Source organism: Ornithorhynchus anatinus, chromosome X4 (assembly GCF_004115215.2).
Source record: "Ornithorhynchus anatinus isolate Pmale09 chromosome X4, mOrnAna1.pri.v4, whole genome shotgun sequence".
NCBI classification, from domain to species: Eukaryota; Metazoa; Chordata; class Mammalia; order Monotremata; family Ornithorhynchidae; genus Ornithorhynchus; species Ornithorhynchus anatinus.
In genome coordinates, this window is record NC_041752.1 from 2,976,058 (window position 1) to 2,996,517 (window position 20,460).

The 20,460-nt window shown below is 50.6% G+C and overlaps 1 protein-coding gene across 1 annotated transcript in view; it reads right to left on the bottom strand.

The window, feature by feature from the left end:
- WNK1 (WNK lysine deficient protein kinase 1) overlaps positions 1–20,160 on the bottom strand; it is a 138,729-nt gene extending 118,569 nt beyond the window's left edge. The window contains 1 exon segment of the mRNA XM_039910677.1: positions 19,065–20,160. Within this exon segment, the coding sequence (XP_039766611.1) occupies positions 19,065–19,667 (603 nt within the window). The 5' untranslated portion in view covers positions 19,668–20,160.
- Positions 20,161–20,460: the final 300 nt, after the last annotated feature.

Sequence of the window (20,460 nt, forward strand, 5' to 3'; positions counted from 1 at the left end):
TGTTCCCTTTATTCATCCTCCCCCACAGCACTTATGTCCATACCTGTGATTTTTATTTCTTTTAATGTCTGCCTCCCCCTCTAGACTGTAAGCTCACTCTGGGCAGGGAATATGTCTGTTATACTGTTATATTGGACTCTCCCAAGCATCTAGTACAGTACTCTGCACACAGTAACCACTCAAATACAATTGACTGACTGATTTAAAGATGGCCACCCACAAAACCATGTTTATGCCAAGATTGAAAGGATTTCCTTTCACCACAGCTCTGCGAGACAAAGTAGCCCGGATGCCCATGAATCACAACGAAGTCACGCTAATGGGGACAGGCTTGGCATCTGCAGTCCAAACTGGCATTTCATCCAGGGGCCCCACCAGGAGGCCGTTGGAAATGTTCTCCTGACTGTCAGCTCCATGGGGGCAGGGATCCCATCCACCGACTCTGTTCCACTGCTCTGTACACGGGAAGTAACCTATAAATACCAACTGATTCTGACACCGCACATCTGTCTGGAGAGAACCGGATATGGTTTTAAAAAACAGGACCGGGTGGGTGTACGCGTTGGTCGTGGTTTGACTGCACGAGGCCTGGGCCCGCCTGGCACAATGGCATCCCTGTTCCTCATGGGCACGGTCCCTCGCCTCCACATCGTGCGACTGGAGAAGCAGCTACGACGGTTACCTGGAATCCAAACCACCTCCGTGCAGCTAGTTTGGAGCACCGAAAAGTGTGGGACAGACATGTCGTACCCCCCGCCCGGGGTTTTTCAAAGGGGTTTTGGTGAGCAGGACGGTAATCCGACTACACCTAACCTTGACTCTAAAAAAACGTTTCTGGGTGACCAGGGACGGGGCACACACAGCAAATCAATGTGGTATTTATTGATCGATAAATGCGACTCACAAAGTCCACGTCCCACATCTTAAGCCTTAATCCCCATTTTACAGATGAGGGAACAGGCACAGAGAAATGAAGTGACCTTCCCAGGGTCAACCCAGTGGACAAGTGGCATATCAGGGTTTAGAACCCAGGTCCTCTGACCTCAAAGTTCGGGCTCTAGCCATTAGGCCATGCTGCTTCCCTTCAGTTGCCACCTCTGCCGCAGATCTTCTGTTTCGATAAACAGTGGGAAAAAAAATCACTCTGGATTTACTGAGCACAGAACTAAACCCTTGGGTTTATTTATTTAATAAATAAACAACAGAGTTGGTAGACAAGATCCCTGCCCTCAAGGCACTTACAATCTACTCTGTGGAGCACTGTACAAAGTCCTTGAGTGAGTACAATACAATAGAGATGGTAGACAAGACCCCCTGCCCACAAGGAGCTTACAGTTTACTGTGTGCAGAGCACTGGGCTTGGGAGAGGACAATATGGGTGATTGTATGGGTAGATCCCTGCCCTCAAGAGAGGAGGAACATAACAATTGAAATGTATCGAGCTTGGCAGCAATGGAGGGGATTAGTAGCCCCCAAAAGCCCACCAACTGGCTAATTAGTTCCTGATTAAGAGCTATCAATCAACTATTTTTACTGAGCACTGACTTTACGCAGAGCGCTTGGGAGAGTCCAATATAGTAGACACGTTCCCTGCCCATAGTGAGCTTAGACACATTAATATAAATGACGGATTTGGACACAGGTGCTAGGGGGCTGAAGGCGGGGTAAAAAAAGGATGACAAAGAAGCAGCCTAACCTAGTGGATAGAGCACAGGCCTGGGAGTCGGGAGGGCTTGGGTTCTAATCCCGGCTCTGCCACTTGTCTGCTGTGTTATCTTGGGAGTCACTTCACTTCTCTGTGCCTCAGTTACCTCATCAGTAAAATAGGGATTAAAACAGAGCCCCATGTAGGACATGGACTGTGTCCAACCTGATTATCCCTACCCCTATCTCTACCCCAGCGCTTAGAACAGTGCCTGGCATATAGTAAGCGCTTAAATACCAATTTTTTTTTTTAAAGGGGGGGAGTGGAAGAGTTGGAGGCTCGCCTGATCATCTCCTAATCAGGCCACTGTGATTCATGATTATATTGCTCCATCTTTAAAATGGTTACTGGTTCCTCTTCAAGATACGCTCCCAAAGACATATGGGGAAGAAATTGGCAGAATAAAAGCCACCCATCTTCCAAGGTAACATTTCAAGTTACATTAAAGGAAGGAGACGCATACACAAAAGTTTGGCTAGATTCTAGCACAAACAAAAGAAGGTGCTTATTAACAGATGTGGGTTACATAAATAAAGCAGACGTTTAAGCCCTTAAAATAACCAGGCAGGTCTTGAGTTTTTAATGGTGATGCTTATGGGTAGCATTTAAGTGTCATTAGTCATTTTAGAAAGGAGAGAAAAAAGTGTAGGTTTGGAAACGACAGGGACAGAAGTGTCGGCAATATCAGTTGTTTACTGGGAAGAATAGGGGCCGTCGTACACATGACTAGTTTGATTTCAAGGGAATAACTATGGGGTGGCGGGGGGAGGGGGGGCAGAAAAGCAGGATATAAATAATAAGTGGATTATTAGTGCAACAAGAAAAACTGAACTAGGATGCATGTCTAAAGAGAATGGCCATCAGACTGCTAAGAACAAGCCCCTCCCCAATTCAACAGCCCGTCAATGGTGAGAAAATGACTTGCCACAGAGTGGCCATATTTAGCAACATATTGGAAAATGAGTCCATTTCACTGCATTCACGGTTAAGAAATTTTACTGCAAGCTACTGGCTCTGGTTAGGCCTGCTTCCCTCACAGAGCTTTTATTTCGTTTTTTCCAGAGGCACCACAACAATATAAAAATCAAGCAAACTTTCCACATGTTAAATATTAAGCGGCATGGCCTGGTGGAAAGAGCACAGGTCTGGCAATCGGGGGACCTGGGTTCTAATCCTCCCTCTGCCGCCTGCCTGGTTTGTGGCCTTAGGCAAGTCACTGCATGTCTCTGTGCCTCAGTTTCCTCATCCGTAACATGAGAATTCAACACCTGTACTCACTCCTGCTTAGCTGGAAGCCCCAAGCAGGACGGTGACTGTGTCCAACCTATTATCCTCCAACTACCCCAGCACTAAGTACAGGGCTTGGCACATAGTAAGCACTTAAATACCATTATCGTCAGACCACTGGGGCATCCTTTATAACTTGGCCATTCTACAGGTCAGAACAAGTATCTTTTAAATCAAACAAAGCTCCGCCTCAAACACATCCACCTCATGATACGGTAATTGTTTCCCAGACATTGACAGTTATCACATAAGCTTGACCTTTGGGCTTTTGGTATTCACCCCACCCTCAGCCCCACAGCCCTTATGTAAACATATAAAATTAGGTATTATAAATTATTGATATTAATGCCTGTCTCCCTCCCTAGACTGTAACCTTGCTGTGGGAGGGGAACGTACCTAACAATTCTGCTCCACTGCCCTCTCCCAAGTGCTTAGCCCAGTGCTCTACACAGAGTAAACACTGAATAAATACCATCAATTGATGTAGAAGCTTGATACGATCTCAGATACAGAGATGTCAGAGGTCCCGGCGACTGGAATCCTACCCAAACCACCCAGTGCTTAGTATGAGAAGCAGTGTGGCTCAGTGGAAAGAGCACGGGCTTTGGAGTCAGAGATCAGGGGTTCGAATCCCTGCTCTGCCACTTGTCAGCTGTGTGACTTTGGGCAAGCCACTTAACTTCTCTGTGCCTCAGTTCCCTCATCTGTAAAATGGGGATGAAGACTGTGAGCCACACGTGGGACAACCTGATTCCCTTGTGTCTACCCCAGGGCTTAGAACAGTGTTCTGCACATAGTAAGCGCTTAACAAATACCAACATTAAACACCAACATACATTAATGGCGAGTTGCCGGCACCATTATAAAAATGTAAAAACTTGCCCTCGCACTAGAAATTAGGGACATTACTGAGAGAAACAGTGGAAAGAGATTTCCAAGTTCTTCTCTTGAGATATTTAGGTTTATTCCATCTCCAGCAGTCTCGTATTTATGAAGCGTTAAGAGTCTACACAACTTCTGCCTCACTGACTAATGCATCATTTTGGTCAGAGGTGGAGAAATGTAAAATTTAGAAAGGATGATATTACATATCAGGCTCACAAATTAATTTTTGCTAGCAAAATGGTTTCAAAATTTAGGTGTATCCAATTGCAAAACCATCAGTGCTTAGAACAGTGCCTTGCAATACCATTATTATTATTATTATTATTATTTGGCCATCTTTGGAATGTCCTAATTGACAGAGGGATACAGAGGTTCCCCTCTAGACCATCAGCTCCTTGTGGGCAGAGAACAGCCCTACCAAATCTGTTGCATCATACTTCTCCCAAATGTTTAGTGCAGTGCTCTGCACGTAGTTAATGCGCAATAAATAACACTGATTGACTATCAGGGGAAGAGCTTCTGGAATCCGGGAGGTGAAATCTCCCAGGACTGGAAGAAATCCCTTTTCTAATACAAGTTGGGCCAAAAACCCAGCTAAGGGGGAAAATGTAGGAAGAAAAGGACACTACTAGAAACGGCTATTTTAAAAATTTTCTCCCTCTGACCGCACAGCTGGAAAAGTAAGCCTAGAGTCTTCCAACTTTCTTTGTAGTTTCCCAAAACCCAGTGGATAAGGAGTGCCGTCCATCTGACCGAGTGATGATTAATCACCGAGACAGTTAAAAAGTACTTTTTGCCAAGCACCTGTACTAAGTACTGGGGTAGATTCAAGACAATCAAGTAGGACACAGTCCCTGCCCCATGAGGGGCTCAGAGTAGGACTAAGAATGAGCACTGATTCCCCTTTTTACATAGGGGGAAACAGAGACCCAGAGAAGCAAAGTGACTTGATCAAGGTCACACGGCGGACACGAGGCAGAGTTGGGACAAGGCCCTTCTGATTCCCAGGCCCAAGCTCTATCCAGTAGGCCATGCTGCTTCTCTACCTTTACATTTCTTCAGTTTACTCAACTCAGGTTTTCAAAAAAAAAAACACACTACGGGTCACAGAATCTGACGTTCATCAGAGGAAATGTGTCTCAGAGATTTAATCTAATAACGGGGCCGTTCTTTTCGGACCGCAAATACGAAACCCCTCTCTAGCTCTTCAAAAGCAATGGAATACAGTCGTGCCGAGCTAGACGGACATTTTAGGGCTGAGAAACTGAGTCACCAGAGGTGGGCAAATCCCAACCCAGCCTGCAGAGGAAGAGATCATCCACGCCAGGGTAGAGTCAAATAGAGGCTTGGGGGGAGACAGAGGAAACAGAGTGGGAGGCTGGAGCAGCGCTAATGTGGGGGCGGGGGGAGGAGGGCAGCGGTGCTTAAATCCGGCCTCAACTCAGAGTCTCACATCTGGTAACAGCTAACAACAACAACAAAAAAAGGCCCGGGTTCCTTTTTTGGGTGAAAAGGAGAGGGGGGCTGGGAGTCGCCACACTGTATACAAAAAATGGAGACAAAGGAGAAGTTGGGGGTGGGGAAATCAGATCCTTTATCTCCATCCTGCAACTCCAAAGACCCTTCTACCTATAGCTGGTCCCTGTCATCTGGCCCCGTTTCGGGTCCCCGATTTCCCACCTTCGCAAACCTCTAGGGCCCGCACTCGTTTTAGACTGCAAGTTCAAAGAACCCCAAATATAGACGATAGCTTATTTAAAATGATCTAATATCTGTCATTTCCTCCTCTTCCCCCCACTCCCCTCACTCTCTTCCTTGCAGACACCAAGGGGTACACCTTACCCCAGTTTGTACCCACTAAATTTCTTGCACAGTATAGCTAAGAACGGAGATTTTTGGAGTTAAATAGATAACTGAGGGCAGGAGGGTCTTCATTTTTTTCTAAATTTGGACAGAAAGATGGGCTGAGATTCCAAATCTTTCAAAATCTGGGTTTCTTTAGCTCATCCATAGTGTTTCTAAACTGTAAGCTCTTTGTGGGCAGGGAACATGTCTACCAATCCTGTTCTTCGGTACTTAGTCCTATGCTCTGCACACAGTAAGCACTCAGTACTACTGCTTGACTGATTACACACATCTACAGGAACACATTTCTTTATTATTAATAATATTACCATTTGCAAACGGCCAAATGCCCACTGAACACAACCGCTCAGCATGCCGATAGAGACACAGTGATCGGAACCCTATTTAATTTAGAATGTGCAACCGAGTCAACCTAAATTTAACAACTAAGGCCTCATTTTTTTCTCCTCCCACTCCCTCCTGTGTCACCCTAATTTGCTCCCTTTTTCCACCCCTCCCTCAACCCCACAGCCCTTATGTTCATCTCCGTCATTTATATTAATCTCTCTCCCCTTTCTGAACTATAAGCTCACTGGGGACAGGGAACATACCTACCAACTCTGTGGTCTTGTCCTCTCCCAAGCGCTTAGTAGAGTATCCTGCACACAGTAAGCTCTCCATAAATATCACTGATTAACTGAATAACACCCATATCTTGGTTCTGAGCTGAGGGATGTACTCTGAAGTGAGAAAAACACTGAGAGACTCATTCGAGACAGGAGCAAGCTGTGGATGTCCTAGCTACTCCAGGCTTTACAGCCGAGAGGGAATCAGTCCAGAAGAAAAAAGGAAAAAAAAAGAATGACTCACTTCTAGATATTACATTCCAAAATAAGTGTTCATTCAGAGGATGGTGGCAGGGAAAAGAACAATTCATCCTACTAACACACAAACCGACTAAGTCGACAAGGGCAGAATTTACATGCATTTGGAGATCCATGTGGGCAGTAAAAGTGTTAAAAAAAAAATGTTTACACTCATTGGGAGAGGAGGAGTGTGGCCTAGTAGAAAGAGCCTAAGCCTGGGAGTCCAAGGACCTGGTTTCTAATCTCAGGTCCACCACTGGGCAGCTGTGTGAGCTTGGTCAAGTCACCTCACTTCTCCCTGCCTCAGTTCCCTCATCTGCAAAATGGGGATTCAAAACTTGTTCTCCCTCCAAGTTAAACTGTCAGCCCCCTCTGGGACCCGATGATCTTGCATCTACCCAGGGCTTGGCAGATAGTAAATGCTTAAATACCACAATTACAAGAGAAGGGATATCAGCTTCAACTGGGTAAAAAAAAAAAAACAACCCAAAATTCATACCCTAATGATCCATCACCATGATCACCATAGCTGATTGAACACAAAGCCCTGTACTTGGGCAGTAAAAGGATTAAGAAAATTTTTACCCCATTGGAAGAGAAGCAGTGTGGCCTGGAGGAAAGAACCTGGGCCTACAAGGCAGAAGGACCTGGATTCTAATCTCAATTTTGCCACTTGTCAGCTGTGTGACCTTGGGCAAGCCTTTTCACTTCTCTGTGCCTCAGTTACCTTCTCTGTAAAATGGGGATTAAGGCTGTGAGCCCCATGTGGGACATGGACTGTGTCCACCCAGCACTCAGAACAGGTCCAGGCACCCAGTAAACACAACCAAAACCATAAAAAAAAGTTATATACCACTGAAAGATATTCAAATGAGGGGAAGAGTACAAAGAAACCCAAGCAATTAAAGGCGCCTTCTCTAACGGCACCAAACAGGGCCCAGAGTTCAGCAACACTGTGGTCGCTCTGGCCACCAGCAAACAAAAGGCAGGAACCGACGCTTTGAAACCACCCATTCATTAACTGTGAAAAGTCCCTCTCCATCACGGTCTGAACTTGGACAGGCCAGAGGAAACTGCTGTTTTGCAAACCTGGGCTTTTTCTAGAGTACTTCTGACTGCCGACTTCAAAAGCCAAAGGCTCCAAGCGGCAGATGCCAATGAGGCGAGAAAAAAACCGGTCCCAGACCGGTCTATGAGAGAGAAGCCCTCCACGCAGACCGAGTTTTGACCTGGGAATTCAGAGTTTCCGAAATCCGCCCTGGCCCAGGGGCCGGCCAGGCCGGGGAGAAGAATTCCACCATGCAGTGATTGACACAGATGAAAAGCCAAATCAATTAGACCGGCCCCTGACTCGAGAGGCTGGCTAATGTCATGGATGCCTAACTATCAAAATCCAGAACAGAATCTTTTCAAAAGGGGCGTGTTTAGCCTCCTCTAAGATTTGATTTCAAATCAAAGATAATTAATTTGGGGGCAGGAGCGACATCAAACATATTTACTCTAATTTATTGGCATCTATTAATGTCAGTCTCTCCCTCTGGGCTGTAAGCTCACTGTGGGCAGGGAATGGGTTTATGACACTGTAGTCTCCCAAGTGCTTATTATGTCCATTTCCCACCTGGGTATCCATTCCCACATAGCAAGGGCTTAATAAATACTATTACTCCTCCATTCCCAATGCCGCTGTATAAATCTTATCAAGAGGCTTTCCCCAACTAAGCCCTCATTTCCTCTCCTCCCACTCCCTCCTGCATCATCCTTGCACTTCAATTTGTCCCCTTTATTCACCCCTTCCTTAGCCCTACAGCCGTTACGGACCATTTCCAGACTTCATTTCTATTCATGTCCATCTCACCCTCTAGACTGTAAGCTTCTTGTGGGCAGGGAACATTTGTGTCAGTCAACTCTCCCAAGCACTTAGCACATTACTCCACACCCAGTCAGTGCTCAACAAATACATTTGATTAACTGGATCAGGAACTGGAAACCCTAAGCAACCCTGTAAAAAAAGGGGAAAGGACCCCACCCCACCATCCCATCGATCCCATCCCCTCAGTGATTTGTCATCTGGGGACAGGAGGCCACAAACCATCTCGCCTGACCCATGGTTCAACGACACAGATTTACATCATAATCGAAATCCGATCTCCACACTAGCACACACACACACACACACTTTCCTTCAGCATGGGCTCAGTACGGCCTGCTCCAAAAATTCCCAAGAACTCCCCCCGTAAGCGATTTTCAGACCCTGACCTTTCTAGAGGGACGGAGCAAGCGGTTAGCTAGCTCTCGTTGCCCGCCACAGAAGCCCAGCCAACGAACCGACCGAGTCCAATCTGTGCAAACAACGCCCACCCGGCATTATGGGTCAGGAAGGAGATGCAATGGCCGAGAAGACGGGGAGGATTTGACCCCGGGCAAAGGAGGAATTCAAACAATGATGTCAGTCCCAGTTTCACAAACACTTAATTGGTTAAACTCCATGAGTCCTTTGTAATGCTCTTATCCCTGTACCACACAGCCAGCTTCCAGGAGATAGTACTGTTCCCAAGAGGGAGGCACCAATTTTTCACATTTCTTGGGATGTCTGAGAGTCCAGTTTTACCTCGACCAGTTTATTTACCTTGCAATATCCCATCTCCCAGTCCGCTGGCCCAAGCTAGAAGGCAGACAGGTTCTGATGAATGAAAAAAAGTCACCCCGGGGGAATCCGACCTCACTTTTGGAAAGCTCCAAGTCCTTAGAGATACCGAAGGGAAAAGATTGCTTCAACGCCGTAAGGATTGAGAAGCGGGGTGGTTTAGGGGGAAAGAGATCAAGCCTGGAAGTCAGATGGTCCTGGGTTCTAATCCCAGATCTGCCACTTGACTGCTGGGTGACCATGGGCAAGTGACTTCACTTCTTTGGGCCTCAGGTACTTCATCTGTAAAAATGGGGAGCTTGTGAGCCCCTTGCGGGACATAGATTGTGTCCAACCTGATTCAGGACTTTGTACAGTGCCTGGCACAGAGTAAGCCCTTAACAAATGCCATAAAAAAAAAAAGAAGAAAAAAAGGACTTTCACTCATACCTGACTCACTGAGAAGCCAGGAAAAACCTAGGGCTTAGCTCCAGACTTTAAACTCATTGCGGACAGGTAACATGTCTACCGACTCTGTGGTACCGTCCTCTTCCGAGCGCTTAGTTTGGGTGCTCTGCACACAGTGAGCACTCAGTTAAAACAACTGATTGATAGCTCACGAACGAACCGTGCTATTCCAGTTACAAAAGTCAAGCGGCTGTGGTGGCTACTGAATTCTTAAGGGAAAAGAAAAGTTCCCTGGTAACTGCTACTCCACGCAGACCTAAAACAATTATTCCGAAACAGGAGATTAGAGTCCGATTAACTCGGGGAAGGCAGAGTATTACCGGCCTCTCAACCAGCCACGCTGCACCTTCCATGGCCAGCTAGCCCCTTTTCCCTTCAGTCACCAGCAAAGGGATGGGCGCTTTTCCATTTCTAACCCATTGATCGTATCTGAGGTCTTACTGTGTGCAGGACACTGTACTAAGCATTTGGGAGAGTACAATATAACAGACACATCCCCTGCCCACAACGAGCTTACAGTCTAGAGAGGGAGAAGCATCAGAACAAGGCCGTCATTGGGTATAAATTAGAGCCCAGTCCTGACTTTCAGGAGCTTCACTTCTTTAAAGCATCAACCAGCGGTACTTATTAAGCCCGTACCATGCGCAGAGCACTGTACTAAGCCCTTGGGAAAGGACAATACAAGGGAGTCTGTTGCCGCATTTCCTGCCCTCAGCGAGCTTGCCGTCTAGAGGGTTGAAGCTCCTCCATGGCTCAGCATTCCAGTCAATGCAACACAAGTCAGGCAATCTCCAATCTAAAGTTCCTGTTGCGGGCTTCTCATTTCTTCAATTAGTAGTTGAGTTCAATGAGAAGCAGCGGGTCTTCATGGACAGACCCCAGGACAGAGTCAGAAGGACCTGGGTTCTGATCCCGGTTCTACCGCTCGACTGCTGTGTCACCTTGAGCAAGTCACTTCACCTCTCTGGGCCTCGGTTATCTCACCTGTAAACCTGTCTGCTAATTCTGTTGCACTGTACTCTCCCAAGCGCTTAAATATAGTGCTCTGCGTTTAGTAAACACTCAATAAATACCATGGATTGATTGTAAAATGGGGGTTGACTGTGAGCCCCATGTGGAACGTGGACTGTGTCCAACCTGATTAGCCTGTATCTACCCTGGCGCTTAGTACTGTACATAGTAAGCGTTTAACAAATACCATAATAAAAGGACACACAACCTGCCTAACACACTAGGAAAAGGGTACTTCCACCATTTTAAAGCTAACTCGTCATCAGCTAAAGTTTTAGGTCCTTATTGTGACACACACTTGGGGGGAAATACTTGGCCCTGACTAAAAGAGCAGCCTAAAAATGTAAGAAAATGACATTTCTGGGACAGACCAATGTGAGCTCATTGTGGACGGGGAACCTATCTACCAACTCTGCTCCCAAGCGCTTAGTACAGTGTTCTGCACACAGTAAACACAATTGACTGATTGAACAATGGGCCATTGAAGCCAGAATTCTCTCACTGTGCTGGGAGAATGCTTGGGGAAAACCAGAGGAAAACTACTTTGACATGCAATTCTTAAAAGCTTGTGGGTGACTTGTTAGTTTTGCATAAACACCAATATGACCGAGTAGAAATAAAGCTCAGAATGGTGACTAAACTGGGCACCCGCACAGACACACACCCCTCCTTTAAGCAGTTTTAACTCCCCAGTTAAATGAAGCCCAAACTTGAAACATAATTAAAAGTACCCTGAGAAGTCGGGGGAGACCTAAATGCTTTGATCCTCTACAATGTCAGCTCCTTGTGAGCAGGGAAAGGGTCTACCCATCTGTCCTATTATCCTCTCCCAAAGCACTTAGTATTGGGCTCTGCACATAGTGAGTGTTTAATAAATACGGCTGGTTGATTGACCCCAAGCTTGTTCAGTGTCCGGGTTTCAAAACCTGATTGCCCCAGAAAGGCAGGGGTCACAATGCCTGGGAGGGGAAGGGTTGGGGTCTTGGAGATTTCCCCAGAAAGTGATGGCATTTCAGACACCATATCCTGTTGTAGCTGGAGGGTTTTACCATCTCTTCCCCTTCAGCAGTCTCGCATTTCCTCCTGCCTTCAAGACATCTCTACATAGGTGTCCCAGCGGCTGCAAAGAGGGGGCTTCTTATCCCACTAAAACCCTGTCCCCTCCAACCATTTTTCCATCACTGTAGACAGCTCCACCATCCTGCCCATGGTAAGAGATTGATAAATATGCCCGATTGATTTCCCACCGCTCTCAAGGGGAGAGAGACTTTTGTCCTGCACACAAAAGCCGATCAGCAAGGGTACCCGGAGGAGAGACAGGCAGGACCCATCGCTGGCCAAAGTGACCACAGCATCGGGCCGGGGCGCTGCGATGCGAAAGGAGGCTGCCGATGACAACCGACTGGCTCTTGCCGTCCTCCTTAGGATTCTGGCTGGACCTTGGGGATTCTCCAGTCAGAAACTCGTAGTACGTGTCCACGGCAAGCGCGGGCGACCGAAGTCCGGCTGAGACCCTGGTGGGGCAGTGGATACAGTGCTTTGCACACAATAAGGGCTCAATCAATATGACTGATTGATTCTACCACAGCTTTCCTCAAAAGGAAACTGGGAGACAGCCTCATCGTCCCCCTTAAAGTTTTTGGCCAGTTTAAGGCTCCAAGCCTGCCCTTTATTAGAGAAGCAGCGTGGCCTAGCGGATAGACCCCAGGCCTGGTAGTCGAAAGGCCTGGGTCCTAATCCCGGCCCCACCACTCATCTGCTGTGGGACGTTGGGCAAGTCACTATTTCTCTGGGCCTCAGTTCCCTCATCTATAAAATACGGATTAAAACAGAGCCCCATGTGGGACATGGACTGTGTCCAATCTAATTATCTTGTAGCTATCCCAGCACTTAGTAGAGTACCTGGCATATAGTAGATGCTTAAATACCATTAAAAAAAAGTGTGTATGTGTGTGTATTTTAGCACTGAAAAAAACTGCATCCTTTACTAAATAAAACATCCCCCTCAAGCTGAAAATGTTACTTGTCCAAGCTCGAGACTGTCAAAAACGTGGCCCCCTGACTTTAGTACAGATCTACGAGAGAACAAGCAAGCGGAAATGTTTGCCACCCTGGCATTTCACACTTGGGTCTGTGCTCAAGTACTTTGACACTCACGTTACTCCAAACATCAGCCAACCCCTAGATTTCTAGATTCCGTGCTTCCCCTCCCGGTCACTATTTTATTTTCCTTTAATGCCTATTTCCCTGCTGCCCGAGGGCAGGGAATGTGCCTACTAACATCTTCTCCCAAGCACTTAGCACAATGCTCTGCACACAGTGAGGGCTCAAGTACCACCAATGGTTGGATTGCAGAGCAAAGGTGGGCCTACCTCCTCCTCTGCTGAAGACCCCCATGACAATTTTTCCAAAGTGCTTTTAGGCTTGTCTTCATGAAACAGGCTACCTAGAAGTCGGCGCTCCAAGGTTGGGGCCTGTGGAGAATCTGCCCCACTTATCCCAACCCTAGGAGACACGGAAGAGGGAATTCCCTCTCCCACTGCTGGGGAGAAGCAAGAGAGGTAAACTGTCCCTCCCTCCCCCCATTCTGAATCACTCTGACACTTGGAATCGTACCCTTCATTCATCCGACCAAGCGATTAGTACAGTGCTCTGCACCTAGTAAGTGCTCAGTAAATCCGACCGATTGATGGGATGTCCTACAGAATCGGCCAGCATCCCCCACCGCCCAGAACTGGGGGCAGAAAGCTTGTTGTGGGCAGGGAACGGGTCTACCAACTCTGTTATACCTTCCTCTCCCTAACGCTCAGTACAGTGCCCTGCGCACGGTAAGTGCTCCATAACTGATGGATGGAGAAGAGAGTCTCTTTGATGGATTAGTGGGAGAGGAGCAGGTGGAGGCAGCGAGCCCCAGTGGGGACTTCTACCCCAGGTGTCCAAGAAGGGGCTCTATCCCGGGCCAGACTATCATCTCTCATCTCATTGCTCATGCCCCCGTGTGCCAAGATCCCGCTCTGCCAGATCCCGTCAACACGGAGAAGCCCGGCAGGAGTCGGGTCTGCACGGGGAATCCGCGCTCTAGGGAAAAACGGCGCCGCTGTGGCTCAGATCCTTTCAAGCATGAAATGAGTATGTGATTCTTGCCTCGACCCAAGGGGAGGGAGCAGCTTTTGTATTTCCCGAGAAGCAGCAAGTAACGCGATCTTACTTTTACTGAACGCCTCCCAAGTGCCTGGCACAACGCTTTGCACTCACAGGACCCAGGTGATAAAAACCAAAGTATCATCTGGTCCTAACACTGGAAATTCGGAGCAGCCCTAATTTGAGCCTGACAGACAGTCACCTTTGCAGGAAGAAAGAAATCCACTTGGGATTTCCCCCTCCCACCCCGAGGCTCCTCAATCAGTGGTATTCACTGAGCACTGGCCATGTGCAGAGTGCATACTAAGCACCTGGACAAGTATGACAGGGCAGATTGATCTGATCTCTGCCCCACAAGGAACTTACAGCCTAATAATGATGGTATTTGTTAATAATGACGGTATTTGTTAAGTGCTTTCTGTGTGCCAGCCGGGGCAGATTCAAGATAAACAAGTCGGACAGAGTCCCTGTCCCACCTGAGGTTCACTGTCTTAATCCCCATTTTACAGATGAGGGAACTGAGGCTCAGAGAAGCGAGGTGACTTGCCCAAGGTCAGACAGCAGACGAGTGCCAGGGCCAGGATTAGAACCTAGAGCCTTCCCACTCCCACGACTGGGCTCTTTCCACTAAGCCATCCTGCTTTCCCTGCAGCCTACAACTGGAGGTTGTCACTAGCTGCAATCAACGTGAGATTGAGTCATGTCAAACAGGAAACAGTTAATAGGAGAAAAATGCCAAGGGGAAGAGGGCAGTTGGTGGGCCTTACCCTCCAGGAAGACTGGCCTGAATCATTGCCACGCAGAGTCCGGGCGCATAGCAACGCGGTGGGAGGTGAAGCGGAGAAGACTCGGACCAAGGGCTGCAGGAAATCTGGACTCCAAACTAAGCTCCACCTGCCGAGAAGCTGAGCGTGTGTTCCCAAGCAAGCCAGGGAAGCAGCGTGGCCTAGTGGAGAGAGCCCGGGCCTGGGAGACAGAAGACCTGGGTTCTAATTCCAGCCCCCTCACCTGTCTCCTGCGCGACCAAGTCACTTCACTTTAGCTTCAGTTCCCTCGCATCTGTTAAATGGGGATGAAGAGTAAGGAGGGGAACAGTGTCCGATACAATTATCAAGCCCCAGCGCTTAGTGCAGTTCCAGGCACATATTAAGCACTTAAATACCATTTAAAAAAAAACAGTCAAAAACTCAAGTATTCCTCACAATAAAAAAAAAGAAATGCTAAAAATGTTACCCATCATCTACCAACTGAACGGTGCTCTTGTTTAACAGGTCAGTTTTAGAGGGGCTGAATTATCAGCAGTGGCTGTGCTCGGCCACTCATTTTGATTTCAGTTCCCTGTTCCATGTGCAGCTCCGTCCTTTCCTTACATTCTCTCCCCCCCCGGGTTTTGTTGCAACAGCTGGTAGTTTCAGGGAACAGGAAACCGTCAAACACTTTGGCCATTTGAGCCTGGGGGGGTGGTTCAATACCATTTACCAGAACAGGCTTTGGTCGGTTGTCACCTCGCCTCTGTACTCTCACGGAAGCCCCATCAAACCATCGCGCCAGCCCTTCTTTGACAGTTCATAGGCAGCTAACTGCCTCTCAAGTCAGGTCTACTGAGTAGCGAGAAAGACCTCTGGGTTCTAATCCCGACCCCGCCGCTTGTCTGCCGGGTGACCCTGGGCGAGTCACTTCACTACTCTGGGCCTCGGTTCCCTCATCTGCAAAATGGGGATTAAGACTGTGAGCCCCATGTGGGACATGGATCGTATCCAACCTGATTACACGGTATCCACCACTGGCATATTGTACACCCTTAACAACGACCATAAAAAAGAGGGAAAAAAAAAAAAAAAAGAGTCCACCAACATTCTTTCGGAATTTTAAGCTGTTTCCAGGCTGGTGCCGGTGAGGGCACAACTACACACCTGACAAGTCAGGAGACAGAGACTCCTCTGACGGGGCCTGGACAACCTTCCCATCCAGGGGCAACAGCTTCAAGCTGAAGGGCATTAATGATAATAATAACAACATCAGAGTGAAGCTGCAGACAGAAGCACAGCTTGTGAGGTGACAGCAGACGGGAGGAAAAGATTCAGTCGGCCATTCCTGAGGTTTCAGGGAGAACACCTGTCGTCTTTGCACGGCACGGCGGGCACCGAGACCTAAGGGAGGGTCTGATGAACGTCTCTCAGATCCCCGCTAGGAACTCCAAAACTAGTTTAACATCATTCGGCCCGGATTAGAACACGCCCCTCTCCGCTCCCACAACACACACTAGTGCATCCTGTTAGCACCCAGATATTTCACCGAGCCAGTCGTGTTGTCGCTCACAGTCCGGATTCACACAAGCCCTTCAGTGGGGGGATGTCACACTGGGCAGCCAATGGTGGTAAATATAGAGTCTCTCTCTCTAAAAGGAAAATTGGTTGTGGCCGGTTGGAGACGGCACAGCTAAGGTGTTTTCATCCTCTGCGGTGCCCTGGGAAACTTCCTGTACTTCCCAGTGATGCTCCCGGGGCTTTTTTTTTTTTTTTAATTCCTCAAAAGCTGGGACTCTCCGCTTTCACCGGAGTTCCCGTTCACAGATACCAGGGTCATTTCTCAAACTGCCCGACGGGGAGCCCCAATCCTCCTCCAAGACCCTTAAACCAACCGGACTTGCCCTGAAAGCTCCTTATGGCCAGGGAATGCATCCACTGACTTTGTTTTACGTCCTGTCCCGAGCACTTGGCACGGTGCTCTGCACATAGTAAGGGCTAAAAACCACTGTTTGATTGGTGACTCCTATAAGCAGAGCTTCCCACTTGACCCTCACTATATGGGAAGTTTCGGGTTGGGAGAATTACATCCCAGATGGCACAACTGGGACCCGTCTAACTCACTCAGTCGTATTTATTGAGCGCTTACTGTGTGCAGAGCACTGTACTGAGCGCTTGGGAGAGTACAATAAACAGACAATCCCTGCCCACCATGAGCTTACAATCTACTAACTCTATTGCAATCTCCCATGAGCTCAGTCCAGCATCCTGCACCCAGTAGACCGGAGGGTCCTTGTGGACAAGGATCGTGTCTGATAACTGTATCGTGCTCTCCCAAGTGCTCAAGCCACCGCTCTGCCCACAGTAAGCCGGAAGCTCCTTGAGGGCAGAGATTGCGTCTAATAAGTCTTCCCCCAACAGTAGCCTGTCAGCTCTCTGAGCGCAGGGATTGTGGCTACAAATTCTCCCAAGTACTGAGTCCATTGCCCTGCCCACAGCAGAAGAGAAGCTCCTTTAAGGCAGGGATTGTCTATTGTGCTCTCTCAAGTGCTCAGTCCAGCCTCTGCCCACAGTAGACTGGACTCTCCTGGAGATCAGGGAATCTTGTTAACTATTGCGCTCTCTCAAGTGTTCAGGCCGGTGCTCTGTCCACAGTAGACCAGAAGCTTCTTGAGGTCGGGGATCTCGCCTACTAAATCTACTGCACGCTCTCAAGTGCTCAGTCCCGTGCTCTGCCCACAACAGAAGCGGAATAGAAGCAGCATGGCTTGATGATGAGTCAGGACACGAGTTCTAATCCTGGCTCCGCCGCTTGTCTGCTGTGTGACTTGGGGCAAGTCACTTCACTTCTCTGTGCCTCGGTTACCTCATCTCTAAAAGGGGGAATGAAAACTGTGAGCCTCCCGTGGGACAACCTGATTACCTTGTATTTCCCCAGTGCTCAAAACAGTGCTCAACACATAGTAAGCACTTAAATACCACAACTATTATCATCATCTTTATTTTTACTAATAGAGGTCAAGGATTGTCTACTATTGTGCTCTCTCAAGTGCTCAGTCCAGCACTCTGCCCACAGCAGACTGGAAGCTCCTTGAAGTCGGGGACCTTTTCTACAAGCTCTATTGCGCTCTCTCAAGTGCTCCATCCAGTGCTCTGCCCACAGAAGATCAGAGGCACCTTGAGGTCAGGGATCTTGTCTACTAACTACTGTGCTCTCAAGTGCTCTGTCCAGTGCTCTGCCCAAGGCAAACCGGATGCTCCTTGAGGTAGGGGACCTTTTCTACTAGCTCTATTGCGCTCAAGTGCTCAGTCCAGTGCTCTGCCCACAGACCAGAAGCACCTTGAGATCGGGGATCTTGCCTATTGTGCTCTCTCTCCCCACGAATGACCAGAAGCTGGTTGGGGGAATCTGGCCTAACTACTGTGCTCTCTCAAGTGCTCAGGACAGCGTTCTGCCCACAGCCAACTGGAAGCTCCTTGGGGTTGGGGGAATCTTGCCTCACTATTGTGCTCTCTCAAGTGCTCAGGACAGTGCTCTCTGCCCACGAATGACCAGAAGCTGGTTGAGGGAATCTTGCCTTATTGTGCTCTCTCAAGTGCTCAGGACAACGCTCTGCCCACAGCCAACTTGAAGCTCCTTGGGGTTGGAAAAATTTGCCTAACTACTGTGCTCTCTCAAGTGCTCAGGACAGCGTCTGTCCACGGCCAACTGGAAGCTCCTTGGGGTTGGGGGAATCTTGCCTATTGTGCTCTCTCAAGTGCTCAGGACAGTGCTCTCTGCCCACGAATGACCAGAAGCTGGTTGAGGGGATCTTGCCTTGTTGTGCTCTCTCAAGTGCTCAGGACAACGCTCTGCCCCCGGCCAACTGGAAGCTCCTTGGGGTTGGGGGCATCTTGTCTAACTACTGTGCTCTCTCAAGTGCTCAGGACAGTGCTCTCTGCCCACGTCCGACCAGAAGCTGGTGGGGGGGAATCTTGCCTAAGTACTGCGCTCTCTCGAGTGCTCAGTCCGGCGGTCTGCCCAGGGCCGACCGGTAGTCCCCGCGGGCCGGGGAGGATGTCTCCCAACCCCCGCCCTGCGCCAAGCGCTGTGCTCAGGGCAGCAGCACGGCTGGGTGGCCGGGAGTCAGCGGTCACGGGTTCCGATCCCCGCTCCGCCACCGGCCGTCCGGGTGACTCCGGACCAGGTCACTTCCCTCCTCCGGGCCTCAGTGACCTCACGTGGAAAACGGGGGTGCAGATGGGAGCCCCACGCTGGGGGGGGGAGGGGGCGACCTGATGACCCGGCATCTCCCCCAGCGTTTAGCGCAGTGCTGGGCACCCGGTGAGGCCCCAACGAGTGCCCTCGTCCCGCTCGGGGCGGCCGCGGTCCATTGGGAGCGCTCAGTCCAGTGCTCCGCCCGGAGTCGGCGTCGACGCTCGTTCAACGCCCCCCCCCCGGAGGGAGGCGAGTGCGAGCGGGGGTCGGGTGTGCCGGCGGCCTTTACCTGCAGCTCGCACCAGGCCACCTCCACGGTGGTCTCGGTGTCCAGCCCCCGGTAGACGGTCTTGAAGGAGCCGCGTCCGATCTCGATGTCGAACTTGAGGAAGCGCCCGTCGTTGGAGAAGCCCACGGCCTTGGTCTCCAGCTCCTCGTTGTCGTCCTGCTGCCGGCTGCGCTCCTCCACCTCCCGGGCCGCCGCCGCCGCCGTCCCCGCCCCGGGACCGGGGGGGGAGGTCGGGGCCGCCCGGGCGGACGACGAGGACGACGAGGCGGAGGAGGAGGAGGAGGAGGGCGGCGGCGGCGGCCCGGGCTTCGGGGCCGGGGGCCTGGCGGCGGCGGCGGCGGCGGCGGGGCTCAGCCCGGGCAGCTCCAGGGCGGTGACATTGGAGTCGCAGATGACGCTCCGGCGGAAAAAGCGGTGCTCCGGGGTGGCGGCCCCGCGCCGGTCCTTGTCCATGGTGTGTCGGCGGCGCCGGTAGGGCTGCGGCGGCGGCTCGTCGTCCTCCGGGCCCGGCGACAGCTCCTCCCCCACCGAGCGGGACGAGCTCGACCCGTTCTTGGCGGGGGGCGGCAGGAGGCCCGGGGGGCCCGACGGGCCCGCCGACATGCTGGGCCGCCGCGGGGGTCACCCCTCCACCACCACCACCACCACCGGCGGGGGCGGCTCCCGCCAAGCGTCCATGGTGCGGCGGCCGGTCCTGAGGCGGGCTAGGCCCCGACCCCCACCGTTGCCCTCACACGGCCCCCATGGCCGCAGGCGGGAAAGCCGGCTCCCTGGCCTTCCTTCCCCTCCTCTCTCCCGTCGCTGAGAAGGAGGACGGGGGTGGGGGGAAGGACCGGCCGCTCCTCTTCTCCCCGCCTTTTCTCCTCAGTCCCGTCGACGTGGACGGGGACGACGAGGGCTGCGCCTTCACCGACCCTGAGGAAGAAGAAGAAGAAGGCACCTCCTCCTTCTCCTCCTTGTTCTTCTCCTTCTTGTTCTTCTCCTCCTCCTTCTTCTTGTTCTTCTTCTCCCCCTGCTGCTGTCAGCAGGCGGGAGCGACGCCCGCCCAAGGCTCCGCGCTAAATGGCGACGGCAACGCCGGCCTCCACCCGGCCCCGCCCCCCCCCCCCCCGTCTCCCCGCCCCCCCCACCCCGCCTCGCTCCGCGCAGGCGCCACCCGCCCAACGCCCCCTGGGACTTGTAGTTCCGGCGCGCGGCCGGGGCCCGCCCGACGCGGGACGGCCGCCTACAACTCCCGGAGGGCCTTGCGCGAGGAGAGCCCCGGGGGCTGCCGGGAGTTGTAGTTTTCGCGGCCCCCGCCCGACCCCGCTCCTTCATAGTAGTCATTCATTCAGTAGCATTTATTGAGCGCTTCCTATGTGCGCAGCACTGTACTAAGCGCTTGGAATGGACAAAT